The sequence below is a fragment of the Petaurus breviceps genome, unplaced genomic scaffold (assembly GCF_028583685.1).
Source record: "Petaurus breviceps papuanus isolate PSGF00001 unplaced genomic scaffold, PetGlider_PUasm1.0 154, whole genome shotgun sequence".
Lineage (NCBI taxonomy): Eukaryota > Metazoa > Chordata > Mammalia > Diprotodontia > Petauridae > Petaurus > Petaurus breviceps.
Genome location: NW_027185715.1, coordinates 1,064,951 through 1,092,913, shown reverse-complemented (window position 1 = coordinate 1,092,913; position 27,963 = coordinate 1,064,951). Strand labels below are relative to the sequence as shown.

General features: G+C 38.5%; 1 protein-coding gene across 2 annotated transcripts; it reads left to right on the top strand.

The window, feature by feature from the left end:
- The first annotated feature begins 857 nt into the window (after positions 1 to 857).
- PRIM1 (DNA primase subunit 1) lies at positions 858 to 26,470 on the top strand. Of its 2 annotated transcripts, XM_069079774.1 has the most exons (14): positions 936 to 1,073; positions 2,394 to 2,453; positions 4,201 to 4,358; positions 10,586 to 10,692; positions 10,769 to 10,842; positions 11,672 to 11,808; positions 12,297 to 12,355; positions 12,759 to 12,868; positions 13,477 to 13,568; positions 13,966 to 14,104; positions 15,078 to 15,147; positions 15,343 to 15,437; positions 19,248 to 19,346; positions 19,946 to 26,470. In XM_069079774.1, the coding sequence occupies exons 3-14, from the start codon at positions 4,293 to 4,295 to the stop codon at positions 19,963 to 19,965; spliced, it is 1,068 nt and encodes a 355-aa protein (XP_068935875.1). In that variant the 5' UTR covers positions 936 to 1,073; positions 2,394 to 2,453; positions 4,201 to 4,292; the 3' UTR covers positions 19,966 to 26,470. The 2 variants fall into 2 exon arrangements, with proteins under 2 accessions (XP_068935870.1, XP_068935875.1); XM_069079769.1 differs by lacking the exon at positions 2,394 to 2,453 and having other exon boundaries at positions 858 to 1,073.
- The last annotated feature ends 1,493 nt before the right edge of the window (positions 26,471 to 27,963 follow it).

The following is a 27,963-nucleotide window of genomic DNA, read 5'->3' as shown; positions in this document are numbered from 1 at the left end:
TTGGACTAGCGACAGCCAACTGATATATTTTCATTGTGAGAATTTTATAGCAAGCTACAAGTTAGCGCTTGATTTATTTATTGTTTTGTTGATGATCCAGACTCTAGATTTAAGAAAGTGATGGATTTACAAGAAAGTAATGGATAAAATGTTAACAATGCAGATTAAACTTAAAAGAGTGTCCAGCATACACCTCCCTCCCCCGTCAATTGTTAAACATTTATCAGCACTTTTACCCTGTATTTCCCTGTTCCGATTTTGTACTTATTTATTTTTTATTTTATTTTTGTGCTGTGTCTTCCTATAGAACACGGGCTTGGGATTATTTCCTTTCCCTCTTTATAGCCTTGGTGCCTAGCGTGATGCCTTGCACACAGCAGGAGAATAATAAATGTTCACTGAACTGCTGACTGCTGACGAGCCCCCTCCTGGTCTCGTTTCTTTCAGTTCAAAATCATCTCAAAGATCAGTCAAGCTAAGGATTCTTAAATTAATAATTATACTTTATTTTAGCTTTCATTTTTAAAAATTTTGATTTCCAAATTCTCTCCCTCCTTCCAGTCCCTCCCCTACCCAGGCAAGAAATATTACATCAATTATACATGTGAAATCATGCAAAACATATTTTCATATTCAGGTTAATGATTCTTGTAACTCTTTCCCCTCCTCTGCGAAATGATGGCTCGGGACTGAGTGATCTCCAATGCCTTCCCATCTGTAACGACTCGAATAGGCTCCCTACCTAGGAGACAGAAGCAAATACTTCCTCCTTCCTTCTCCTCCCGTGCCCTCTCCAGTCCACACAGCCAGAAACTACAAGTCCCAGGGGGCCCTGCGAAAGACCCTTTCCCGTCGTGCCCTGAGCGCGCCTGCGCAGTGACAGACTCAGGATACCCCATTTCCCGCCAAACTGTGAAGCTGGGGTTTCTCTTCCCGCCAGTGGTGCTGTCAGGCAAAACCCCCGGGGCTCATGGAGGCGTTTGACCCCAACGAGCTACCGGAGCTGCTCAAGCTTTACTACCGGAGGCTCTTTCCCTTCTCCCAGTACTATCGCTGGCTCAATTATGGCGGAGGTGACCGGGGAAGGGCTCTTGGGGAGGAAGGAATCGCTGCGGGGTGCCGGGGGGAGGGGAGGAGAGCTTTGGGGAGCAACCATCTCCAGTTACGGAAAGGGACCCAGTCACCCCACTTCTGGGTCCTGGCTTCCTTGACCCTGGCACATAGGAAGCGCTATATGAACGTTAGCCATCCTCACCATTGCTGTTATTGTTGAAGCCCCGAATAAATAGCTATGCGTCTTGTTGAAGCGCTAGGTAAAAGTTCTCTACATTATTGTTGCTATTGAAGCGCTATGTAAATGTTAGCCATCATCAACATTGTTGAAGCGCTCCATAAATGCTGACTGGCAGCAGTCTGTCATTTAGGCAAGGCAAGAAGTCGGGTGTTTTTTTTTTTTAGAAGGGAGGAAGGCTAGGCAGTTGGGGTTAAGTGACTTGCCCAAGGTCACACAGCCAGTCTGTCATTTAGGCAAGACAAGAAGTCGTGTGTTTTGTTTTGTTTTTAGAAGGGAGGAAGGCAAGGCAGTTGGGGTTAAGTGACTTGCCCAAGGTCACACAGGTAGTTCAGTGTCTGAGGCTGGATTTGAACTGGTGGGGTATTCTTGAATCTGGGAGTGACTCTACTCCCTTTTCAATGCTTCCTCTCACGCCTTCCACGTTGCAGTTACTTAATGAATTCTGGTTGGGTTGCATTAGAGTAGACTTGCCCTGCTTGCCAAAACTAGGAACAGCAGGTAAAAGTTGAAAAGGAAGATTAAGCCTGGAGTGAAAAGAAAGTACTTATGGGCCATCGAGGTGGTGCAGTAAATAGAGTCAGGAGGACCTGAGTTCAAATCCGACCTCAGACACTTAACACTTACTAGCTGTGTGACCTTGGGCAAGTCACTTAACCCCAGTTGCCCTGCTCTCCCCCCTCCAAAAAGAAAGGACTTCCTATTAGATCTTTCCTCCCTGAAGGTCCTTAAGCAAAAGCTGGATGAGTAAACTTATTTGTGTTATAGACTTGACTAGATGCCCTCTGAGGTCCCATCTACCCCTGAGATTTTGTGAATTCTGCCCCGCAGGGCATCTATTAAGTATCTCTGCTTAGAGTTGGGGGAGAAGGAAGGTGTCACACACAGTTTGAGCTTTGAAATCCTAGGGCTCTGGGAACCAGGAGACCTGGGTTCTAATGTGCCTTCTGCTAATTCACTGAGAAAATGAGAGGGTTGGCATGGAATTTTGATCCCTTCATCTTAGATCTGTGAAAAGAAATTCTCCAGGATCGTAGCTTCATAGGTCTAGAAGGGAAAAAGGACCTTCAAAATCATCTAATTCAACCCTCTCATTTTACAGATGAGAAAACTGAGGCCCAGAAAGGTTTAGTGACTTTCCCAAAGTCACATGGGTGACCAGGTGAGCCAGGATTTGACCCCAGGTCTCTAATATTCAAGGTTCTTTTCACTATACCAGGAACCAGACTTAACATCTTTCTTCCTCTATCTAATACAGCCTATGAAACTGAAATATTAATCCTGAGAAAGCTCCATTGAGGGACTAAGAAGATAAATCTTTTTTTCTTAATTTTTTATGTCAATCAAAACATTCAAATAAATGATATAATAACGTTTTTACATAAACCATCATTTATATAATCCACGTTGTTTACAATTTGTCTTTAAGTTAGGCGTGTTAGTTTTAGCAAGTTTTAGCAAGATCATCCCTAATGATCTTCTTTCCCATCTGTATTTTTTTTTCCAGAATTTGCTCCTGGGGTTTTTTTAAGTGTTAATGGATGTGTTTATTGTTGTCTTTACATCTTCTGAAAAGAGAATTATTCAGATATTTCCTCATCTGTTTGTTCCAGATCAGTGTTCTCCAGATTTTTTTAAATCCTGCACCCTTCACAGTAAAAAAATTTTGAGCACTCACTCCCCAATATAGGAATTGGAACTGGGCCTATGCTTTCATTGTTATAGTGAACTCCCAAGTGAGGAAGCTCCCTTGATCAATGCAGGGCTTACAGTTAGTCTGAGGGAGTTGCCTAGAGAACATAGAGATTAAGTTGCCCAATGTCAGAGGTGGCAAGTATGTGTAAGAGGTGAAATCTCCACTCTCCCCACATATGTATATTTAGTTATTTATAAATTATGTAACTATAGTACTTACTTTAAAAATGAGGCAAAGATGAAATAAACAGTATTTCAAATAATTTTAATTTTATTAACGGTTCATAAAATATTTTTGCTGTCATAAAAATATTTTCAGTTCAGAGCAGGGTGATTGAATATGCTTTATTATTTTTAAAAATCTTAATTTAATACTTTGTGATGCTGCAATTAATTTACAATATTGCTGAAAGTGAAAGAACACACAAGGGTACCATTGTCTACCATTCTGCATCTTGGAATTCCCACTCTTCCTTGTATATTGTAATAACACCACCATCTGGCATGGGTCAAGTGAAAACATCAGTGTCAATCCATGTCGTATGTATTAGTGAAATTTGATTCCTGCCTTTTATGTATTTTTACTTTTTTAGTATTAATAATTTGTTTTTTCCAAATGCATATCAGCATCAGTCATGCCTTGTTCTTGTCACAACCTGATAATCAGCACTTGGTTTTCTATAAACAAACCCCGGGACTAGGTAGAACCTGAATTTTACAATTGGGAGGTGGGGAGCACTTGGTGTGTAGCACTGCATTCCGCCTGCTTAAGGAAGTAATGTTACTAGAAATGTAAACTAGAAATAATTACTGATTGAGCAAGTCTTTTTAATTTGCTGTGTCCGCTGTCTAAAATCTAGAGGTAGGCATACTGCAGTAACCATGCTGGGATACTTATTTGAGGTCTCCTTATAAGTAGCTCTTCCTGGAATATTGCCTTGTTTAAGTTTTCTTACCCCTTTTTCTTCCCCCTCTCCCTCATAAGTAGCAGGGCAACCACAATTCTGTGTACATGTGGATTTTTTTTTTTCATTTTTACTTCTACAACACCCAGCATAATGAGCTAAGTGTGTACCTTGCAACTTAACTGATACTTGTTGAATGAAATAGAGCAGTAAGCCCTCAATGTTTATTGACTGATTAATGTCATGTCTGCTTTGAGCTGAAAGATGAAAAGAACTATGTAAATTTAAAGTGAAACTTGTATTTTGCAGTGATAAAGAATTATTTTCAGCACCGGGAGTTTTCATTCACATTGAAAGATGATATATACATTCGCTACCAATCTTTCAACAACCAAAATGAGATGGAAAAGGAGATACAGAAATTGAATCCATACAAAATTGATATTGGAGCAGTATATTCCCACAGAGTAAGTGTCCATGCATTTTTACTAAGCGTGTATGGGGCCTGCAGCCTTACTGAGGTAAACCTTTTGGATATATTCACAGTATTTCTAAAGAAAACACAACTACAGTTCAAGTTCATTAAACTGTAATTGAGAAGGGGAATGACATGGTCAGACCTAAGTTTTAGGGTAGTTTTGTGGAGGATGAATTGCATTATGGAGAAACCTGAAGTAGGGAGACTGCTGTTTCAGCAGTCAAGGCAAGAGGTGATAAGGTCCTAAACTAGGCTTCATGAGTAGAGAAAGGACAGCTCCCAGAGGTGTTGTGCAGATTGTGGAAGGGTCAGGATAGGTGTGGAGGTAAGCCGTTGTGATTGGCTGTTGGTCACAGACATTCCCTGGAGTCCTCTCTTCCCCACTTTGGAGACCACTAGTTGCCCTGAACCACTGACTTATTAGTAATTGAAATTGATCCAATTCAAATGTAAGTTGGCAATTGAGGTTCATTGTGTTGTATGTTGTTGTTGCTGTTGTGTTGTGTTCAGTTGTTCAGTCAAGTCTTACTCTTCATACTTCATGTGGGATTTTCTTGACAGAGATACTGGTGGAGTGGTTTACCATTTCCTTCTCCAGTAGATTAATGCAGAGGTTAAAGGATTTGCCCAAGGTCACACAGCTAGTGAGTGTCTGAGGCTAGATTTGAACTCAGGTTTGCCAGACTGGCAGCTAAGTGGTATGATGACCAAAGCATTGGGCTTGGAATCGGGAAGACTTGTCTTCATCAGTTCAAATCTGGCCTCAGACACTTACTAGTTGTGTGATCCTGGGCAAGTCACTTAACCTTGTTTGCCTCAGTTGCCATCTGTAAGAAGAAAATGGCAAATCATTCCAGAATCTTTGCCAAAAAAAAACCAAAAAGGAGTGACAGATTGTCAAGAGGTGGATCCAACTGAAAAGACTCAACAACAAAAACCTCCTCACTCCAGGCCAGAGACTGTACTCACTGATCCCCCTAACTGCCTCCAAGGCAAATAGAAGTTAGGTTACTTGCCCAGGATCACACAGCTAGTAAATGTCCGAGGCCAGATCTGAGCTCATATCTGCCTGACTCCGGGTTCAGTGCTCTGTGTGTTCTCCAACTGCCTCAGTTGTACCTAGTCAATAACCACAAACATTTGTTTAATAAAGTTGAATGGAAGGTTGGTTTGTGAAGACCATAGGATTTGATTGCATAATAAAAAGAACTATGTTTTCCTTAGACTAAATCTGAATTGGTAAAAAAAAAAAATACCTTAAAATATCTTTAAAGAAATGTTTTTTGATAACTTTTATGTACAGTAATCAAATAGGCTTAACTCAAGTGCCTCCTCCTATGCATGATCCAACCCTGGTCATTAAAAAGTAGATCTCTCTGCCTTTGAATAGATTTTAGCATTTTACATCTCTCTACTGCACATTCACTGTTCAAAAATCATTTATTAAGGGCCTACTGTGTGTAAGGCACTGTGCTAGGGGCTCAGGACACAAAAACAAAGCCATCTTTACATTCAAGAAGCTTACATTCTACTGAGAAAATATAAGATATACATAAGAGAGCAAACATAAAGTAATTTCATGAGGGAGACAATATTAATAATTGAGAATCAAGAAATTTCTTAAGTAGCAGGTGATGCTTCAGCTGTGATTTGGAAGATTCTTTAAGGGGCGAGGGGGCAAGGCATTCCAGACATTGGGGCTACTTGTTCAAGGTCATGGAAGCCAGAGATCAAATGTATATAGGAAACAGCAGTACAGTTTGGCTGGAAAAAGAGATTGGGTGAAGGAGGGTGATATAAAATAAAACTGGAGAAAGAAGCAGGAACCAGATTGTGGAGAATCTTAAGTGACAGGCTAAGGCATTTACATTAAAATATTTTAAAGGTATTTGCCATCTCTATTTTAAGAGTATCTTTTGCAGTTGGCTATAGGATAATTTGATGAAAGGAGAGACTGGAAGTAGTAATTAAGAGGCTATTGCAATAATTAGGCCAGTGATCACCAAAGTACAGGCTGTGTAGTGACTCCAAGAGACACGTGACTTAACCCCAAGGAATGTGTGATCAACTAAGCTGAGAGTAGAAAGATGAGTCACATGCCACCCTCTTCCCACTTGCCTCCCCACCCCCTACCCCCCATAGCCAAATAAGACCTTGTCTCCAGTACAGCTATACCCTACATACACATGCCCTTCCCTGTCTCCCTTCACACCTTTCAACATTCTCACTCTGCCCTCTGCCTCCATTGACCTCCTATGTGGCTGCCCTAGTCATGGGCTCCTCAAGATTATAACCTAACTTACCCAGCTACCCTTAGCTGCTAAACGGGCAAAATTACCACTTTTGGTGTCCCTACCTCCTGATCTCCCCCCCCCCCCCCCCCCCCCCCCCCCCCCCCCCCCCCCCCCCTCTCCCCCACCCCCCCCCGGCCCCCCCCGCACAACCCCCCCCTTCCCCGCCCCCCCCCCCCCCTCCCCCCCCCCCCCCCCGCTCCCCCTCCCCCTCTCCCCAGTCACCTTGTGGCTACACACCCTAGGGCAGGCCTGTACAACCTCAGGCTCCTCACTGAGCCACCTGGCCGCCCCTAAGCAATTGGGGTTAAGTAACTTGCTCAAGGTTACACGGCCAGGTGTTTCTGGGTGGGTACTAAGTGTCTGAGCCCGGGATTCGATCTCCAGATCATTCCAACACTGGAGCCGGTGCTCTTACTCGCTGTGCTACCTGGCCGCCCCCCTTCCCTTTTAATATTGAGAGCACTGCTATCCTTGCAGTCTCCCTAGCTCTCAGCTTCATTATCTTTGTCTTCTCATTCAATTGAAACTGCTGTCTTCAAAGTTACCAGTTATCTCTTAATTGCCAAATCTGGGACCTTTTTCTCTGTCCTCATCTTTCTTGACCTCTTTGCACCATTTAACATTTTTGAATACCCTCTCTTCCTGGATACCTAATCTCTCCTCTCTGACCCTGCTCTCTCTTGGCTCAACTACCTTTTTGACCACTCTTCAGTCTTTCTTGCTGGATTTTCATTCATCTCTTCTCTTCTAACTGGATATTCCCCAAGGCTCACTGTAGTAAGCACTCTTTTCTCTCCATACATTCTCTTACTTGGTGATTTCATTAGCACCCAAGGATTTAATTACTATCTCCATGGTGATGACTCCCAGCTCTATATATCCAGCCCTAATCTCTGAGTTTAAGTCCAGCATCACTAGTGACCTCTTGGACATTTGGAATTGGATGTCACATAGGCATCCCAAAATCAGTATATCCAAAATGGTATTTACCACCTTTTTCCCAAAACCTTTCCTTCATCCAAGCTCCCCTGTTTCTGTTGAGGGTACCACCATTCTGCCCATCACCCACATATCTGTCCCCTCTTTCTACTAACATGGACACTACTCCAGGTCAAGGCCCTCATTATCCTTCCTTTGGATGATTGCAACAGTCTCCTGTGGTCTCTGTGCTCCAAGTCTCTCCTCCCCTTTCACCCCTGTCACTCTTCTACTCAAACTGCCTAAAGGGAAGTTTGGACCATACCATTCCCTACTCAGTAAATGCCAGTGACTCCCTAGTGACTCTAGGTTAAAATATTATTTCATCTTTATCTTCTCCTTTTTTAAGGATTTTAAAAACCATCCTGGTTTTTTCGTGTAGTGTGTGTGTGTGTGTATCATTTTAATAATATACTTAATTGTTAGTACAGTAGTATAAGTATATAAAATGTACAGATAAATAAATAGAGAATACATACTCAAAAAATGTTTACTGATAGCTAGCTATGTGCCCTCAAAAAAGTCTGGAGATTTCTGGTCTTGGCAAGTGGTGATGTTGTGTAGGTAGAGAGAAGGAAAGGTATATGAAATACAGAATCAAAGCACTTGTTGACTGATTGGATTTGTAGGGCAGGGAGCTAGAGGAATTAAGTATGATTCCAAGATCAGAACCAGGGTGTTGGGATGAGTAGGAGGAGAGGGGGCGGGGTGGTGAAGAGCTATAATGATGTTTTGGAAATGTTGAGTTTGAGGTACCTGCTGGACATCCTGGGGGAAATGTCTAAGAAGCAGTTCATGATGCAAACCTGGGTGTGTAGATTTAGGAATCAAATATAGGTTGATGATTGAATCTAAGGCAACTGATGAGATTACCAAGGTGGAAAGAGAGGAGAAAGAATAGAGAAAAGATTATGTGTGTAAGAGAGAGAAAGTAGGAGGGAGAGAGCCAAGATGCCCTTATGGGGTAGTGCACAAGCTTACCTGGAAGGACAGTGACAAAAAGATAAGAGGAGAACTAAAAAAAAAAGTAGTGTCATCTAAATTAAGGGCAAACGGTATGGCCAGGAGGATAGGCTTATTAGTAGTGCCAAAATCTGCAGCTAGGTCAAAGAGAATGAAGACAGAAAAGGACATGGAATTTATCGGTTAAGGGACAACACTGGAAAGAGTCATCCATCCTGCAGGTGGAGTTGAAAGCCCATTTTTAAGAGATTGAGGAGTGAGAGGTAGCATGGTAGAGTGGACGAGCCCTAGATTTTAAGTCAGACAATCACTATTTGAATCCTGGCTGCTACATTTCCTAGCATTGGGACCACAGAGATCTTGGACTTGAGCTAAAAAAGAACTTTAGAGATTATAAGATTTAACACCCTTGGGCTGGCTAGGTGGCACAGTGAATAGAGCACTGGCCCTGGAGTCAGGAGGACCTGAGTTCAAATCCAGCCTCAGACATTCGACACTTGCTAGCTGTGTGACCTTGGGCAAGTCACTTAACCCCAATTGCCCTGCCTTCCCCCTCCAAAAAGCAAAAAATAAAATAAAATTAACACCATCATTTTACAGTGAGGGAAGCTGATGCAGGGGATACTAGTCCAAGGTCATGTTGGTAGTAAGTAAAATGGTCAGAATCAAAACCATATTGTCTCATTTTCTCATTAGTTAGCCTCGGTTTTCTCATTTGTAAAATGGAAATTATGATACTTGCAGTATCTCTTTCATGGGATTGTTGTTAGGGATGTACTTGTAATCCTTAAAGCGTTATATGAATGTAAATTATTGTCATTCTCTCATTATATAGATATCATATATAAGCTACTAAGTTATAAATTCTGTGAGAGCAGAGACTGTCTATCTAAACTTTGCATCTCCCAGTATTTAGCACAGTACTCTAACAGAATAGGCACTTAATAAGTGTTTTTCACATTGAAGTAGAAATCCTTAGAATAATTTATAATTAGCACATTGTTTATATTACAATATTTGTTTATAAAACATTTGAAAACATTTACCTCAAGGTTAAACATGGTAACAGTCAATATATATTGAGCACTCCTACAAACTATTTAGCAAACCCTCTATTTATTTTTGTTTATTTTGGGGGGATCATTTCCTTTTTTTTTTTTTCTTTTTTTTGGGGGGGGGTGTTCAACCTTCACTTTTATAAGATTTTTTGAGTTCTAAATTTTTCTCCACTCCTCCCCACCACAAGATAGCATGCAATCTTATACAGGCTATACATGTATGATCATAATAAACATGTTCACATTAGTCACGTTGTGAAAGAAAATAAGAACAAAAAGGAAAAACCATGAGACAGAAAAAACAACAAAAAAGAGAAAATAGTATGCTTTGATCTTCATTCAGACTCCATAGTTCTTTCCCTGGATAGGGATAGCATTTCCATCTTGAGTCTTTTGGAATTGTCTTAGATCTATTTCCCAATTGATAGATATCCCTTCAATTTCCAATTCTTGGCCACCATAAAAAGCTGCTATCGATATTTTTGTGCATGTGGGTCCTTTTCCCTTTTTTATGATCTCTTTGAGATACAGACCTAGTAGTGGTATTGCTGGATCAAAGGATATGCACAGGTTTATAGCCCTTTGGGTATAGTTCCAAATTGTTCTCCAGAATGTTTGGATCAGTTCACAACTCCCCCAGCAATGCATTAATTTTCCAATTTTCACATATCTTCTACAACATTATAATTTTCCTCAAACCCTCTTTTTAATAGGCAGTAGAAAAGTAGACAAGGCCAACCCTCATTAAATTATCACAAATTCCTAATTTGTAAGATCCAGATTAATGAAATTTCACTGATTTAACCAGAATATCTGTGGCTTCTTCATTTTGGCCACTATTCTATATGTGGTAGTTAGCAGTAGAGCAAATGAAAATGCTTGCTAGAAATTAATAGCTTTTTTTTTTTTTTGCTTGTCCACAGCCCATTCAACACAACACAGTGAAACTAGGGGCTTTTCAGGCTCAGGAAAAAGAGCTGGTGTTTGACATTGACATGACAGACTATGATGATGTGAGGAGGTGCTGTAGGTAAGGACACAAACACCTCAGAGCTAGATGGAGGGCTTCTGCTGGCAGTCAGTCACTAAAGGTCACTCTGCTTCAGTTCTGCAGATATATGTTCTAAATGCTGGACCCTTATGACAATGGCTATCCACATCATAGACAGAGCTCTAAAAGGTAAAGTATCTTATGTGGTTTCTGAATTCTAGACCCCATATTTTAGGAGAGATGCCGGCAAGCTGTAGCACATAGAGGGAAGGGCAACCAGGATGGTGATAGGGCTCAGGAGTGTCGTGGGAGGAATGGCTAGAGGGAGTAATGATGTTTAGCCTGAAGAAGAATAAACCTAAGGAAGCTGTTTTCAAATATGTGAAGGACTATTATATGGAAAAATGATTAGATTTATTCAGCATAGCTCCAGAAAATATAACCATTGAGTTCCATTGGGTGGAAGGTTCTGGAACTATATTTTGCCTCATTACAGAAAAGAAGACTTCTTTATTTAGATTAATAGTTTTCTTCTGAGCATTAGTTTATACTATTTATACTACTGTGTTGTTGTTCGGTCGTTTCAGCCATATTGATTTTTCATGACCCCATTTGGAGTTTTCCCAGCAGGTACTGGAGTGGTTTACCATTTCCTTCTCCAGTTCATTTTACAGATGAGGAAACTGAGGCAAACAGGGTTAAGTGACTTGCCCAGGGTCACACCTCTAGTAAGTGTCTGAGACTAGATTTGAACTCAGGAAGATGAATCTTCCTGACTCCAGGCTCAGTGTTCTATCCACTGTGCCACTTAGCTGTCCTTATACTACTATAGCATTTTTTTTTATTAGTTTTCAAGATGTGCTAATGTATTATTATCCTTAAACATGGGATAGAAAAATGGAATGTTATGGTAATTGCCATTTGCAAACATTGTATAGACCTGTGCTTTTCTTTTTAAGAAGGTATGTGTAAATTTATTAGGAGAGAAAAAATCACGTGTTTCTTTTTTCCCCCACAGAGGATTTTGGATTTAAGCATTGCCTCTGGGTATATTCTGGAAGGAGAGGTGTTCATTGCTGGGTCTGTGATGAAGCAGTAAGAAAATTGTCCTCAGCAGTACGCTCTGGGATAGTAGAATATCTAAGTCTTGTAAAGGTACGGTACTCTTTACCACTATTGAGATTTACTTGTAGGCCAGACATTTTTAACCCTGGAATATTTAGTAGTACAGAAAATGAAAGCTTGGTACTATGCTTATTATGATAAATACATCCTTTGGAGTAGCCCATTCTAGAGTAACTTTAACCATGGTAGCTGGTTTTATTTGGAAACTCTTAGGGGACAATTTGATATTTCAAACTTGCATGTAAGTTTTTTACCATTATCGTAAGAATGGAAGTTAATTTGTTTTTCTTATTCATTTTTGTCAAGTGAAATTACCATATAAGATTGCAGGTGTTGGGCCAGCATGTTAAATAGCTTCTAAGCATCCACATTTAAAAAAAGAATATAATCAACATTTTGTGTATTTTTTTAACCTTGTGGTTACAAATAATAATGCTGATAATAGATCGTCTTAAATAATTTTTTTAATTTGCTTGTACTATTTAATACACAAACAGTTCTTTTTTATTATTTTTCAGGGTGGAGAAGAGATGAGAAAGAAGGTTCATCTCAGCACAAAGATTCACCCTTTCATCAGGTCTGTTCAAAAAGGCACTAATAATTCAAGATTTGTTTCATGTTTTCTGAGACCATACTTCATAGAAATATTTCATGTGTTATTCTTTTTTTATTTTTATTTTGCGAATTTCTACTTTTGTCTTTTAAAATGCTGTTATGTGATTAAAGCAGGTTCCTCAAAATTAAAGCTATGAATTATGTTCTCTATTTTGCTACTGCTGACTAGGTTGCTATCCTGTCTGAAGCTATTCCTAACACTATAGTATTGTGGACTTTAACACAATTAAATAACATTTGCATATCTAAACATCAATTTAGTGAAAATCAAATAATAGATTAACTGAATAACTAAGCCCAATCAATAACAGAATTCATATTTGTGTATGTTGCTTATAATGAATTTGGGGGTTTTGTTCCTACAGAAAATCAGTAAACATAGTAGAAAAATATTTTGAAGAATATGCACTGGTTGGTCAAGATATTCTTGAAAATAAAGAGAACTGGGATAAAATTTTAACTCTTGTCCCTGAATATATCCTTTCTAAAAAGATTATTAAACTAAGTGTCTTCATCTGTGATACTGTGAATAATTGTTTTCTGCCCTATTTTAGTCCTTTTTATCTTTCACATCTATTAATGTGGATTTTTTTACCCTGTGGATTTCTTTCCTTCATTTCCTAGGAACTGCAAAAATAGTAACAAAAAAATTGACATTCAGAAAATCTAGTCAACTTACAAATCAATATGCTATAGTATCACATTTATTTTTTCTTTGGAAGTTGCCATTCCTTCAGAATTTAGAGCTGTTTAGGAATACTGCTTCTTCCATATAATTAAAAAATACGTAGATCCCAGAGAATTTATCCTAAACTCTTATTGCAGTTTGTTTAGGAATAAAGACTGGTTAGGTTGTTAATGTTTCATTAGGAAGGCTTTCTAGCATGCCATCATTATGTTATGGCCAGTGGATTTAATGGTTAAAGATTCTTTTAAAAATTGTGCCTCTAAAAAACAAGTATTTACCCCACGAATATCTGCACACTTTAAGCCCTCTAATGAAGATCCATTGCTTAAATCAACTTTGGAATTTACCTTATTTGTGCCATAAGCAAAAGTTCCAGTTTCTTAACTGCCTGTCACCTATTCATGCTGACATTGAGCAAGGATTCCAGAAGTATCACGATTCAGTCCAGCGCTGGGAACACTTGAAGAAAGTAGTGAGCAAAAATCGGGTATGTTTCACTAAAGTACTTGGTTTTGGAAAGGGAAAGAATGTAATTTATTGAGTACTCTTTTTTTTTCTTAGTATGTTGAGAATGGCTGGTCATTTTACCTTGCAAAAAGAAGTCGAGATGCAGCATGGTCTACCTTGGCTCAGAGTCAGGAAAATCAGGTTTTGAGTCCTCCTTTTGCCATACTGGCCTGTGACCTTAAGCCGACCTTATAAGTGCCCCACACTTTTAAGACCTGAAGTTGTAGAACAGATACCCATCTGCATTGGTACAGAGTATTTTCTTCATCAGGAATTTGCTATACCAATGAAATCACAGAACCAGATGAAAAAAGAAAAAAATAATTTAGAAGAGTCTCTGTTGTTTATCACATTGAACTTCTGTTTACTTTTAAAAGGCTGTCAAAAATGAGAAATTTGGACCCCGGGTAGACTGGGAGATCATGTTACAATACTGTTTTCCTCGCCTGGATATTAATGTTAGCAAAGGAATCAATCATTTACTGAAGAGTCCATTCAGTGTTCATCCTAAAACAGGTACAATTTAAATAAACAAAAATAGGAAATAAAAATTCTTAAAAGTTTTTATTTTAGCAAGAAAGTCTTATGGGTGGGATATCTTGTACTAAGATATAAAGGTTGAAGAGGTGGTATCTAGTTAGTAATCCATTAGGTAACAGGAATTAAACGTCCTTCTATATAGTCGATTTAAATTTTAAACAACATAATGTGCCAGGCTTTATCCACCAAACAATTGCCACTAACTGTGCTTTTTAAATGATTCTATTATTCACAATATTAATATCAGAATTCACAAGTTGGAAGGAACCCTAGAGAGATTTGTCTACTGTTAGACTTCCAATTAGTGGCAGAGTTGGGATTCTTAATTCCCAGCCCAGTACTGTCTCCATCATTTGTGCAGTGGTTGTAAAATACATCTTTTAGATCATTTTAAAAATTGTTTTAATGAATCCAAAGTGTGAATTTAAAATTAAAATTGCCATACTATGGAATAGCCATGACTTACCCAGCACGATGCTCTGCCTTTGACAGAGGCATTATTGTGTATATTACAGTGGGATGTGGTTTTCCTCCTTAGAGCTGGTATATCCTCAAAGTTTGTTTCCTTTGGTGTGACCCCTTAGGGCTCTGTTGTTCATGATTTTATCTAAACTTTTTGAAGCTATTTTGAGCCTATCCCATCTCTAGATAATGGACTCAAACCGTACTTCCTCTTTAGTTGTCTGAAACTTAACTTCAAAGTGGTACCTTCATTCCTTCGTTTTAAGGTTCAGAGAACTGTTCTCTCTGTACAGACTATGCATGATTTTATAAACTTTGTTGTATAACAACTCTAAACATTTCTTTAAATGCTTCTAGTTCAGCTTTTTCCCCCCATTTTATTTTTAGCAAAGTATTTTTAAATAATTTCTTATAACAGGCAAATTGAAATGATATGCCCTCTTAACAGCAAAGAATTAAAGCTATTTCTTTATTTTGGTTCTCATAGGTCGTATTTCTGTTCCTATTGATTTGCAGAAAGTGGATCAGTTTGACCCATTCTCCGTTCCTACCATAAGGTGTGTCATATATCAATGGCTTCCCTTTATTTAAATTTTCTTAGAAACCTCTGTTTGGAGTATGTTTCCTTGGGTCCCTGCCTAAAATGTGTCTGTGGCTATTTAGGAGCAGCATAGTTTGTAATATAGCTATTAATTAAGTAGTTACGTTGTAATGACAACTTAGACTCAGCTTTGAAGTCCTCTTATTTGTAGCCAGATCTGCCATGAATTAGATATGGTCTCCACTAATGAAGATGATGGGGACAAGGAGAATGAAGCCGAACCTGACATCAAGCGTCGTACTAGAGGTAGGTCGGTAATATACTCTAGCATACAGTGCCTACGATAACTCACCTTGCTTAGAGTAGAGTCCTGCATGTATAGACTCACCATAGTCAGAACTCTTAATAACAATAATAATGGCATCAAGCCATCAACAAGCATTTTTTCCATGCTTGCTGTTTGCCATCCACAGTGCTACGCACTGGAGATACAAGTACAAAGGAGGAAGCAAGGAGATTGCACTGTAACACATCACCAAATAGTGTTGTTGAATAACCAGTCGCGTATCACATCTTGTCGATTCAACATCCTGGTCATCCACCAATACTAGTGAAATAGCTTCTTCATAGACCTCTCTACCTTTGCATTCTCCCCTTTTCAATCTGTCCTTAGTATTACTTTTAAAATAAATCTGTGTACTAAAGATTTCCAATTATCTTACTCCTCAAAAATCTTCAGTGGCTCCCTACTACCTATCAAATAACTTTGAAACTATTCTACTTTACATTTAAGACGTTCCACAATCTGGCACCAGCCTATATATCTGGGTTTATCTCATATTCTTCCCTTCTATGTATACGCACTGCAGCCTAATCGGACAACTCTTGAATCTGTCATCTTACTGTCTTTATTGATACCATTCCCCTTACCTAGAATGGCTTCCCTGCATTTTTTTTTTAATTCTAGGTCATTCTTTAAAGCACAACTCAATGACAAATGGCATTTCTTCTATAAAATCTTCCCTTATTCCCTTTGGTTAATAATGGCTTTGCCCTTCAGAACTCACATAACACTTTACTTTGCAACTCTAATACATTTAAGATGTAATGGTATATATTGAAGAAGGATAAATTTTAAATGGGCCAGTGGATACCACCTGGTATTATTTTAGCTATCCAGATTTTTCTTATGGCAATTCCAGAAGGTGGATCATTTTGTCTCATTAGAAATAACATCTCTGTAGTAGCTAGTTTAATTGACTTTCAGCCCTTAGAGAAAAAAGCTAGTCTAGGGAAATCAGACCTGAAACTGTACTGTGTTCCCATTTGGGCAACTGTGCTATAGTGAAGAGACTGAAAAGCATATACAGTAGCAGAGGAAGAAACTGGGAATGTTTCACCTGCAAAAGATGAGACTCAGAGGGGAGTTTGATAGATGGATCACATAGAAGATGGAATGTGTATATTCTGTGTGGCTCCAGAAGAGAGACCTACCGTGTTTCCCCGATAATAAGACACTGTCTTATTTTTTTGGACAGAAAAACACCAGAGGGCTTATTTTAATGAACATTGACAGCAACTTTAATAAACAGGTAAATGTGAACAAAAAAATGTACCTTTATTCAATAATGAATTCAATAAAGAACAGGATGACGCGCTCACTGCTGCAGCTCTGATTGGATGCAGCTCGGAGTGCAGAGTGCGTTTCAGGGGGGGAGGGTGCATACAGAGGGTACCGTAATGTAGCGTGTAGCGCAGGGGATCACCTTCACTACAGTAGCAATCTCAATAGGGCTTATTTTCGGGGGAGGGCTTACTTTAGAGGAATCTTACACAGTAAGGGGAGGGCTTACTTTCGGGATAGGTCTTATTATCAGGGAAACACAGTAGGGCCACTGAGTGGAAAGAACATGGAAGCAGTTTCCAAACCATCATGAGGACCTGGGTGATAACCAGAACTATACCAAACAGGACAGACGGCCTCGGGTGGTGCAGCAGTCAGGGGTGAGGGGCCCCTCTCCGGACATTGTGAGCGGAGTTTGGGTGACTGTCAGGAGGGTGGCTTGGAGCGGAAGGTTAAGCTAGAATTCAATGATTGCAGAGGTCTCTACCAAGACTCTGAGGTATGGAAGAGTCACTTACGAGAGAGAGCACTGGATTTGGAGGCAGCAGCCCTGAGTTTAAATGCTAGTGTTATCATTTGCTATCTCTGTGACCTTTAACAAGTCACTTAATTTCTCTGGGCCTCGGGTTCTTCATATGTAAATTAATGAGTGGGTTGAACTGGGTGACCTCGAAGGATCCTTACAGCTCCATAACTGATCATACAATCTAGGCCCGTGGTAATAATAACTAGCATTTATATAGTACTTTGAGGTTTGTAAAGTGCTTCACATTTTATCTCATTTGATCCTAACATCAATGAGATAGGTGCTATTACTATTCCTGTTTTAAATATAAGGAAACGGGCTGAGTGAGCCTTTGACTTTCCCAGGGTCACACAGCCAGTAAGTGTCAGGCAGAATTTGAACTCAGATCATCCTTACTCCCACGATGTCCATCGAGCCACATAGCTGCCTCTTTATGTTTACAGGATGCTTATCAAACAGTACTCTGCCACAACCACACAGTAATTGTGCTTCCTCATCTAGAATGCCTTTCACCTGAAGGCAAAGGACACCTTTAGCACCGTCTTAACCATTTCAGTCTATAAATATCTTCCATAACTGGACTCTGTGGTACTTATTATCTGTTCAACTGATTTTGATCTTTAATCAGATCATTTCTTTAGATGGTATACATCTTGTTTCTCCAATTAAAATCCTTTAGGGCAGAAACTGTATCTTACATTTTTGTGCCTGCCACAGTTCTGGATATTTAGTAGCTGTTTCAATAAACATTTCCTGAGTTGACTCAAGAAGTTAAGGCCAAAACTAAGAAGCTTTGTGGTATAATAGTTAAAAGTCAGAAAACCTTTTCATTATGACAGTATGAGATTATAGTGAAGTTTTGCCTCTAATTTATTAGATTTAAGACCCTAGCCAAATGATTTAGCTTTTGACCTCTGAGAATTATACTACTTAGACTACTCCCTCACAGAGCTGTTATTAGGAAGGTGCTTTTTAAATCTTAAAACATTGTCTTAATGAGGTTGTTTATTTTTACAATTAATGATAAAGTTATTCCTGTGGTGTATCAGTAAGATCAGGAAAATTCACTATGAGAATTTTTTTTTTTGTGAAATGCAAATTTCTTATTATGTTATACAACTTTTCAGTGAAGAAGTATTGTGGGACTCTATGCCACCAGTCCAAAACAGTAGTCATTAACGTATGTATTAGATGAATAAATGAAGGTCCCTTAACATTTTGTGGCAGCTAAATAGCTAGAGTGCCAGGCCTAGAGTTGGGAGACCCAAACGCCACCCCAGACACTAACCGTGTGACCTTGGGCAAGTCACTTAACTCTGTTTGCCTCAGTTTCTTTATCTATAAAATGAACTAGAGAAGGAAATGAGAAACTACTGTTATCTCTGCCCAAAAATCCCAAATGATGTCATGAAGAAGCCAGCATGACAGAACAGACTAAACAACAAGACTTATTGCAGATGTTTTTGTTTTAAATTAACCCTGCTTAAGTGAGGATTGGAACTTCTGCAGGCATACACACCTAGACTACTATAAAACCCAATATGAGATAGACTTGAAAGCCATCTTAACCCCTTCCTTGGCCAAAAGTTTCCAAAAGTGGATTTTTTTCCCTGCACATATTATAATGTAAAAGAGAAGAGAATTTAACATAAAACTTTTGCTTCACATACTTTGAAAAAATGTATATTCTTTCTGGCAGCATTACAGTCCTGATGTCTCCAGAAATCATAGGCCTGATCACCCTAAAATATATTGCTATTTTAGGAAACCTGTTATTGGAAGCCAAAGTTTCAAAGAGGAAGAACCTGAAATAGTAATTTGACTTTGCCTATTACTAGAATGACTATGAATGTAGTCAACTAAACAAGTGGGGTACACGAAAAGAATATTCATAGGCTCCATAACCACAGTCATGATGCCTTTAATGCTAAAATGTTTGAGTTGAACACATTTTATTTGTCCTTAGATTATAAGAAGACCAGTCTGGCTCCCTATGTGAGAAGTTTTGAACAATTTCTGGAAGGACTAGATAAGTCCAGAAAAGGAGAACTTCTGAGGAAGAGTGGTAAGCATTCAAAAAATTATCAGTTTCATAGCCTTCCTCCTTTAATCTGTCTGGAACTAAATGTGGGGACAAGAGTAAAGTATAGGAAGGAGGGAGATATTCAGGTTCTAATCTCAGTATTCCCCAAATTATTGACTTGGTTTTGATATCCTTAAAGTGTTTTTGAAAGTTGTAATTCCTTCCTCTAGAAGTATGGCAGTATTATGGAAATATAGATTTCTCACTTCCTTTTGAAGCATCTATATGAAAATTTAAGGAACAGAGCCCAATATAGTGCCTCATACATAGTAGGAAATCAATAAACATTTGTTGAGAGTGAACATAGTTGTGACTTAAAATTAGAAAGCCACATTAATTGCCATGATGAGATACTATTAATATTAAGTTCTAAGTATTCCTATTATGCTGTTATTCTATTATATTTGTATCCTATTTATTATACCTATTATACAATGTAGGATTCAGTAAACATAAGAGCAAGTCTCTAAGAGGACTGAGAATTCTTTGAAAACAATATTTAAATGTAGAAGTATTTGGTTATTTCTTACTATCCTCTGATACTGCTTTGCTAAAAAGAAATCTATACCTCTCTATTTTAGATGCACAGAGAGACTTCTGAAGAATTACTGCTACCTTATACCAAAGTGGATTTCTCTGACCTTCAACCAATAGCTCATTACATCCAACCATGTAATAATATGAAGGACCATACACAATATAATTATTGGGTCATAGCTTACAAATCTTAACAGCGATTTATATTGAAAAGGTTCCTAATGCCATTAAAAATATATTAACAAATGTAAGGCATCTGGCAGAAAGAGAATTTGATGATAGCTGAATTTGCTATCATTTTCAAAGTAGATTTTTTTTTTTGGAGAGGAGGAATCAGGCTTTCACAGATTCCAGTTCATTAGCTTTTTGGTATAATTTGTTTATAACAAAGTGGGTACCTTTAATATTTTTTGGTAACAAAAGTTTTCACCTTTGTTACCAAAATATTATTAAAGGCATCTGAGCAATAATATACTCAAGATCCTAATTTCAATTCACTGGAAACGGTCAGGAGATTTTCCTGGTAGAGAAAGGGTTTGGTTTGTCCTTAAGTCTCAACCGATTAGGTTTATAGACCTCATGTATGTTCTAAATCACAGCAGAGTTTTTCTAAGTTTTTGTGGTCAGCTATTTGTACCCCCAGCCCCCAGCCTTCACAACTAATTTTTAAATAGCACACAGAACCTTTTTTTTTTCCTTTTAAAATTTTTTTCATTTAAAACTACCCCTCCCCCCCTCAATAAATGAGCCTTTCCATACAAAACACAGAGGATATGAAACTATGAATCTCTGCTTCATACTTCTTGGTTTTTTTTAAATGATAAATTTTACATGTTACTTTCCAAACAAACTTGCTTATCTATACTTGTTTCTATTCTCTTCTATGCATTTTTTAACAAATGTTTCAGTAGCCCACTTTATTTGGCATCATAATTGCTAATCTGCTTTCTCCCCCAACCCCCCACCATCAAAAACTGAAAAAAACTTGCAACACCTAAGTCAAACAAAATGAATCTACATAGTGACTGAGTCCAAAAATGTATATCTCTTTCTGTCTTTGAGTCCCATCACTTTTTTGTCAGGAGTCCACAACAAAAGTAGCCAGGTGGGAAAGGAGATGTCACCAAGACGTCCCCAACATTTAGCACAGTGCCTGGTACATTTGTTGTTTTCAGTAGTGTCTGATTCCTGATCACATGGTCCATAGCATGCCAGGCCTTTCTGTCCTCTACTATCGCTCAAAGTCTCTCCAAGCTCATGGTCATTGTTTCCAAGACACTATCCATCTCATCCTCTGCCATCCCCTTTTCCTATCGCCTTCACTCTTTCCCAACATCAGGGTCTTTGATGAGTCCTATATGACCAAAGCATTTCAGCTTCAATATTTTACTTTCCAATGAATAGTCTTAAGTTCTTTCCTTTCTTTTGATTGATTTGATCTCCTTACTGTCCAAGGGAATTTCAGAGGTCTTCTCTAGAACCACAATTTTGAAAGCATCAATTCTATGGTGCCTAGTTTTTCTTATTGTCCAGTTATTACAGCCATACATTGCTGCTGGAGAAACCATAGTTTTGACTATATGGACCTTTGTCAGCAAGGCACTGTCTCCTTTTTGTATGCTGTCCAGATTTGCCATGGCTTTCTTTCCAAGGAGCAAGCATCTTTTAATTCCATGACTTCAGTGATGCATCTGCAGTGATCTTTGAGCCCAAGAGTATAAAATCTGACATTGCTTCCATTTTTTTCAACTTCTGTTTGCCAGGAAGTGATGGGAACAGTTGCCAAGATCTTAGTTTTTGTGCTGTTAAACCAACTTTTACACTCCCCTCTTTTACCCTCATTAAGAGACTCCTTAATCCTTCACCTTCTGCCATCAGAGTGGTAACATCGGCATATTTGAGACTGTTAATATTTCTCCCATCGACCTTCTGACTTTTGATTTATCCAGCCCGTTACTTCACCCGCTATGCTCTGCATGTACGTTAAATAAGGTGAGTACACAGCCTTGTCATGCCACTTTTCCACATTTAAACCAATCATTTGTTCTGTGTTTTGGCTCTAACTTTGCTTCTTGGATAGCACACAGGTTCCTAAGGAGACAAGATAATTCGTCATTCCCATCTCTTTAAGGACTTGTCACATTTTCATGTGATCCACACAGTCAAAGGCTTTATACATACACTCATTGAAGCAAACAGATTTTTTTTTTCTGGAACTCCCTTACTTTCTCCATAAAGCCGCAGATGTTGGCAATTTGGTCTCTAGTTCCTCTGTCTCTTTGAAAACCAGCCCGTTCTTCTGGTAATTCTCAATTCACATATTGCTAAAGCCTAGCTTGCAGAATGTTAAACATAACTTTACTGGCACATGAAATGAGTGCAATTGTTCGGTCATTTGAACATTCTTTGGCATTGCCCTTCTTTAGGATTGTGATGTAAATTGCTCTCTTCCAATCCAGTGGACACTGTTGTGTTTTCCAAATTTGCTGGCATGCTGAGTACAGCACTTTAGCAGCAACATCCATCGTTTAGGATTTTAAATAGCTCAGCTGGAATCCCATCACCTCCACTAGCCTTATTGTTCGCAATGCTTCCTCAGGCCCACTTGACCTCATTCTCCAGGATGTTGGCTCCACATCAGTAACCACACCATCACGGTTACCTTGGTTATGTTAAGCTCTTTCTCATGCAGTTCTGTATATTCTTGCCATTTCTCCTTACTCTCTTGTACTTCTGTCAAGTGCCTGCCATTTTTGTCTTTTATCATGCCCATTTTTGCATGAAACTTTCCCTTGGTAGCTCTAATTTTCTTTAAGAGATCTCTTGTCTTTCTCCTGTTGTTTTTTTCTATTTCTTTGCTTATTTAAGAAAAACCTTATCTCTCCTTGCTATTCTCTCAAATTCTGCATTCAGTTGAGTAGATCTTTCCCTTTCTGCTTTTACCTTTGGCTTTCCTTTTTTTCCTTAGCTATTTATAGGGTCTCATCAGACAGCCATTTTGCTTTCTTGCTCTTCTTTCATTAGAATGTCCTTTGTTCCTGCTTCCTGTACAGTATTTTGAATCCCTGTCCATAGTTCTTCAGGTGCTCCATCTACCAGATCTAATCCCTTAAATTTATTTTCATCACATCATTAAATCATCACTTTTGCTTCATATTCATAAGGGATGCTATTTAGGTCATACCTATAAGGTCTGATGGGTTTCCCTTCTTCAATTTAAGTCTAAATTTTGCAATAAGAAGCTCATAATCATGCAGCGGCTAGGTGGGGCAGTGAGTAAAGCTCCGGCCCCAGAGTCAGGAGGACCCAAGTTCAGTTCCAGCCTCAGACACTTAACACCCACACAAAAAAAACTAGCCGTGTGACCTTGGGCAAGTTACTTAACCCCAATTGCCCTCCAAAAAAAAAAAAGCTCATAATCTGATACACAGTCAGCTCCAGGTCTTGTTTTAACTAACTGTACAAAGCTTCTCCACCTTTGGCTTCAAAGTATATAATCCATCTGATTTCTATGTTGGCCATCTGGTGATGTCCATGTGTGGAAACACCTTTTGAAAGTTGTTGAAAAAGTGTTTGCTGTGACCAGCGAGTTATCTTAACAAAACTGTTAGTCTCTACCCCACTTCATTTTGTATACCAAAGTCAAATTTGGCTGTCATTCCAGTTACTTTTTATTTCCTACTATAGCATTCCAGTCTCCTATGATGAACATGACATCTCTTTTCTGTGTTATTTCTAGAAGATGTAGGTCTTAATAGAACTGATCACCTTTGGTCTCTTTGGCATCAGTGGTTGGAGCATGGATTTCTGTTACTGTAATGTTAAATGGTTTGCCTTGGATTTGAATAGATATCATTCAGCCATTTTTGAGATTATACCTCAGTACTGCTTTTCTTACCCTTTTATTGACTACGAGGGCTACTCCATTTCTTCTAACGTATTTTTGCCCATAGTACCATATGTAATGATCACCTGAATTAAATCTACCCATTTCTATCTATTTAAACTGAGGCAAACGGTGTCAAGTGACTTGCCTGGGGCACAGCTAGTAAGTGTCTGAAGTCACATTTGAACTCAGGTCCTCTGCTCTAGGTAGGGCCTGCACTCTATCCAGCTGCTCTTCCTGGTACAACATAGGTGCTTATATATGTCATTAGAGAGAAAAATACACATGCATGTGTACGTATATGTATATGTAAAAGTTTAATATATAAACATTCTATATCAGTAAATATTATGTGTGAATGGTTGAACCAATTCAGTTTCACTAACCAGTACAACAGTGGGCCTGTCCTTCCACCACTGCTCCAACAATTACGATTTTCCTCTTTTGTCGTCTTTGCCAATCTGATGTGTGAGGTGGATCCTCAGAGTTATCTTGCTCCTCATAATTAGTAATTTGGAGCCTTTTTTTTTAATATGGCTGTTAATAGCTTGCTTCATTTTAAAAATGACTTTATATTCTTTGACCACTTATCTATTGGGGAATGATTCTTATTCTTATATATTTGTGTCAACTCTTTAATATTCCAGATACTAGACTTTCATTGAAGAAATTTACTAAGATTTTTTCCCAATTGTTTCCTTTCTGATTATTGCTGCATTTATTTTTCTTGTGCAAGTTTTCAATATCATATGATCAACATTGTTCATTTTATCTTTTATGATAATAACTATCCCTTGTTTGTTGAAGATTTCTCTACCTTTTCATAGTTGTGACATGTCTCCTTCCTTTGTCATCAGTGGGGTTTTTTTGTAATATGACTTTATATTTCAGTCATTCATCCATTTGGAATAATATATGGTATATGACTCTGATCTAAACCTAATTTTTGTCAAACTGCTATCCATTTTTTCCCAGCAATTTTTGTCAGATAGGGATTCCTTACTCCAGCAGTTAGTGTCCCTGAGTTTATTGAACACTGTACCTATATCCAGTTGTTTCTGGGTCTTTTTTATTCAGTTTGTTCCATTAACCAACTTTTCTACTTTTTTTTAACCAATACCAGCTTGGTTTTGGGGGTTTTGTTTGTTTTGCTTTTTGAAGGGTAAGGCAATTGGGGTTAAGTGACTTGCCCAAGGTCACATGGCTAGTTCTTTGTGTCAAGTGTCTGAGGTCAGATCCAAACCCAGGTCCTCCTGATTCCATGGCCAGTGCTCTACTGACTGCACCACCTAGCCACCCCTACCAGTTTGTTTTAAAGATTACTGCTTTATAATATAATTTGAGATCTGGGGCCTTCTTTCTCATTTTTTAATTTTTTCTCTTGAAATACTTGACCTTTTGTTCCTCCAGATAAATTTTGGTATTATTTTGTCTAGATCTACAAAGTAACCCCTTTGTCATTTGATTGGTATTATACTAAGTCTATAAATTAACTTAGATACTATAATGTCATCATTTTTATTATATCAGCACAACCTAATCACAATCAGTTAATATTTCTCCACTCACTTAAGTCTTCCTTTATTTTTGCAAAAACAAAACTCTCAGCCCCTTATACAAAATCTGTTGCCAAGTCTTTTATATTTTACCTCCATAACATTTTATGTAGCCCCCTTTGTCTGGGCACTGCAGCGACCTAGATGCAGGCCCTCCTCACTCACTCCTGGACTAATGCAATAGTCTGCTAGCTAGGCTCCCTGCCTCATGTCTCTGTCCACTCCAATCAAATGTCCATTTAGATGTCAGAAGGACAGAGCTGACCATATCAGCTCCTATTCAGTAAACTCCAGTGATCAAATACAAAATCTTCTGTTTGATTTCCAAACCCTTTTATCACCTCACACCCATCTGTCTTACACTTTACTCACCCCCGTGTATTCTATGTTAGAATGACAATGGCCTCTTTACTGTTTCTTACACATGACATTCCATCATCTATTAAGCGTTTTCATTGTCCGGCCATCTCCCATGCCCAGAGCCCTGCCCCTCCTCATCTTTACCTCCTGGTTTCCCTGACTTCCTTAAGAGTCTCAGGTAAAGTATCACCTTATGAAAAAAACTTTTCCCAGCCCTAAATCTTCATGCCTTCCCTCTGAGACTACCTCCAGTTTATCCTGTCATTGTATATGGATGTTTGTATGCTGTCTCCCCCATTAGACTTTGAGCTCCTGGAGAGTAGAAGCTGATTTTTACCTTTATGCCACCAGCACTTAATTTATATACCTGGTACATAGTAGGCACTTAATAAATGCTAGTTAGCTAGCTTTTTATATAACTCTTAGGGCTGTCTTGGTTGGTGGACTAGCAAATACAGTATTTTATATATCATGTACTTATTTTGAATTATATTTTTTTTCTTTCTGCCTACTGGGTTTTGTAAGTAATAAACAGAAAGGCTATTGATTTTTGTGGATTTTTTAATATTCGCTACTTTATTGAAGATATTGTTTTCAATTAATTTGTAATTAAATCTCTAGGGCTCTCTAAGTAAAACCATTATATTGTATAAGTAGTGATAATTTTATTTCCTCTTTGCTTCTACATTTTCCCTAAATTCCTTTTTCTGGTATTACTGCTTCAGGTAGCATCTCTAAAGCTATTAAATAATGGTGATAACAAGTAACCTTTCTTTACCCCCTAATCTTTTTAGGAAAACCTTTAGTATTTGGTGTTACTTCTGTTTTTCATTTCCCCACCTAAGAACAAATCTACTGTGCCTTTGTTCCTGGATGGGGTATGTCTAAGGATTTTGCCCTGGTCACAATCACTATCCCTGTGCTTTTCAGATAAAAGTACCCCTCCCTGGCTACCACTCCCCAGTTTTGCCCTTTTCCCAATTAGGGATTAGCTAGATTCAGGAAGGAAGGAACAATTTCTGTTTTTTGTTGTTTCTCCCAGCCTTTAAATGTGCTTGGCATATAATAGGTGTTGAGGATGCCTAAAAACAGAGACTGAATGTCCATCCTTAGCTATCCATTTAAATAGTAAATCAAAGAGAGTCTTCTTGAGGGTTGAGGCTTTTTGTTTGGGTGACTACAGATGGAAGGACAGGCCATCCATCCAATCCAGTCAGCATTTATTATGCACCTACTGTGTTTGAGAAATTGTTCTAAATGCTGGTGATAAAACAACAAAAAGTCCCTGCTGAGCTCATGGAACTTATAAACAGATAAGGATATACATCATGACTTATGAAGGAGAGAAAGCTAAGGAAAGGAAAGAGGGATTATAAAAGGTGACATAAGGGTTGAGCCCTGAAGGAAGTTGAGACTCCTAAAAAGGCAGAGGTGAAAAAGAACTGTATTCAGGGCATGCAGAAGGCTAAGTTTGGATATCAGTAAGTAGCCATATTTAACTGAAATAATGCACATGAAATAAGGGCTTAGACCCATACTATTGGTGCTAAACTGAGGAGTTTTAACTTTATGTGAAAGGCAATAAGGAGACATTAAAGTTCTCGAGAAGTCCCTTACAGATTAATAGGTGTGTAAGAGAATGAATTGGAGAGAAGAGACTACAAAGAAAAAGTCCAACTAGGAGAATGTTGAAATCAATAGTCAAGGAGAAATGATGAAGGTCTGAATTAGGGTGGTGAATATAAAGAAAAGGGTAGATATGAGATGTTATAGGAGTAGAATCTAAAAAGGACTTGGAAACTGAGGCTGCAAACCTAGTTAACCAGAATGATGGTGGTACCTTCCAAAGAAATAGGGAAATTCAGGAAGGAGGGCTTGGGGAAAAAGACAGTAAGGTTATTGAGTTTGAAATGTCTGTCAATGATACATCCAATTCAAATTAACCAACAGGTGATAATCATATAGGACTGTAAGCCAGGAGAGAGATAAAGGCTGGATACATAGATGAAGTTTATAGGCATAGAGATTTGGAAACCAAAGAAACTGATATATCAGTCATGTCTAAAAGCGCATGCCTCATTTGGCACCAAGAGTATCCCACCTCTCTGCCAGAGAAAGAGGACATTTTCCACCTCCTCTGAAGCTGAGATTGGTCACTGCATTGATCAAAAGCTCTAGTGACATTCTATATTGTTTTCCTTTATATATTGCGATTTTTCAGTAAGTTGTTCTTTTAGTTTGGTTTACTTCATTCTGCATC

Bases quoted from the DNA above. Each gene is read 5' to 3' on its own strand.
- PRIM1 (XM_069079769.1), top strand. From the start codon at position 971: ATGGAGGCGTTTGACCCCAACGAGCTACCGGAGCTGCTCAAGCTTTAC. The intron at 12,869-13,476 runs ATATCCTTTCTA...ACTGCCTGTCAC, and splicing joins TTTAACTCTTGTCCCTGAAT to CTATTCATGCTGACATTGAG. The intron at 13,569-13,965 runs GTATGTTTCACT...TACTTTTAAAAG, and splicing joins AAGTAGTGAGCAAAAATCGG to GCTGTCAAAAATGAGAAATT.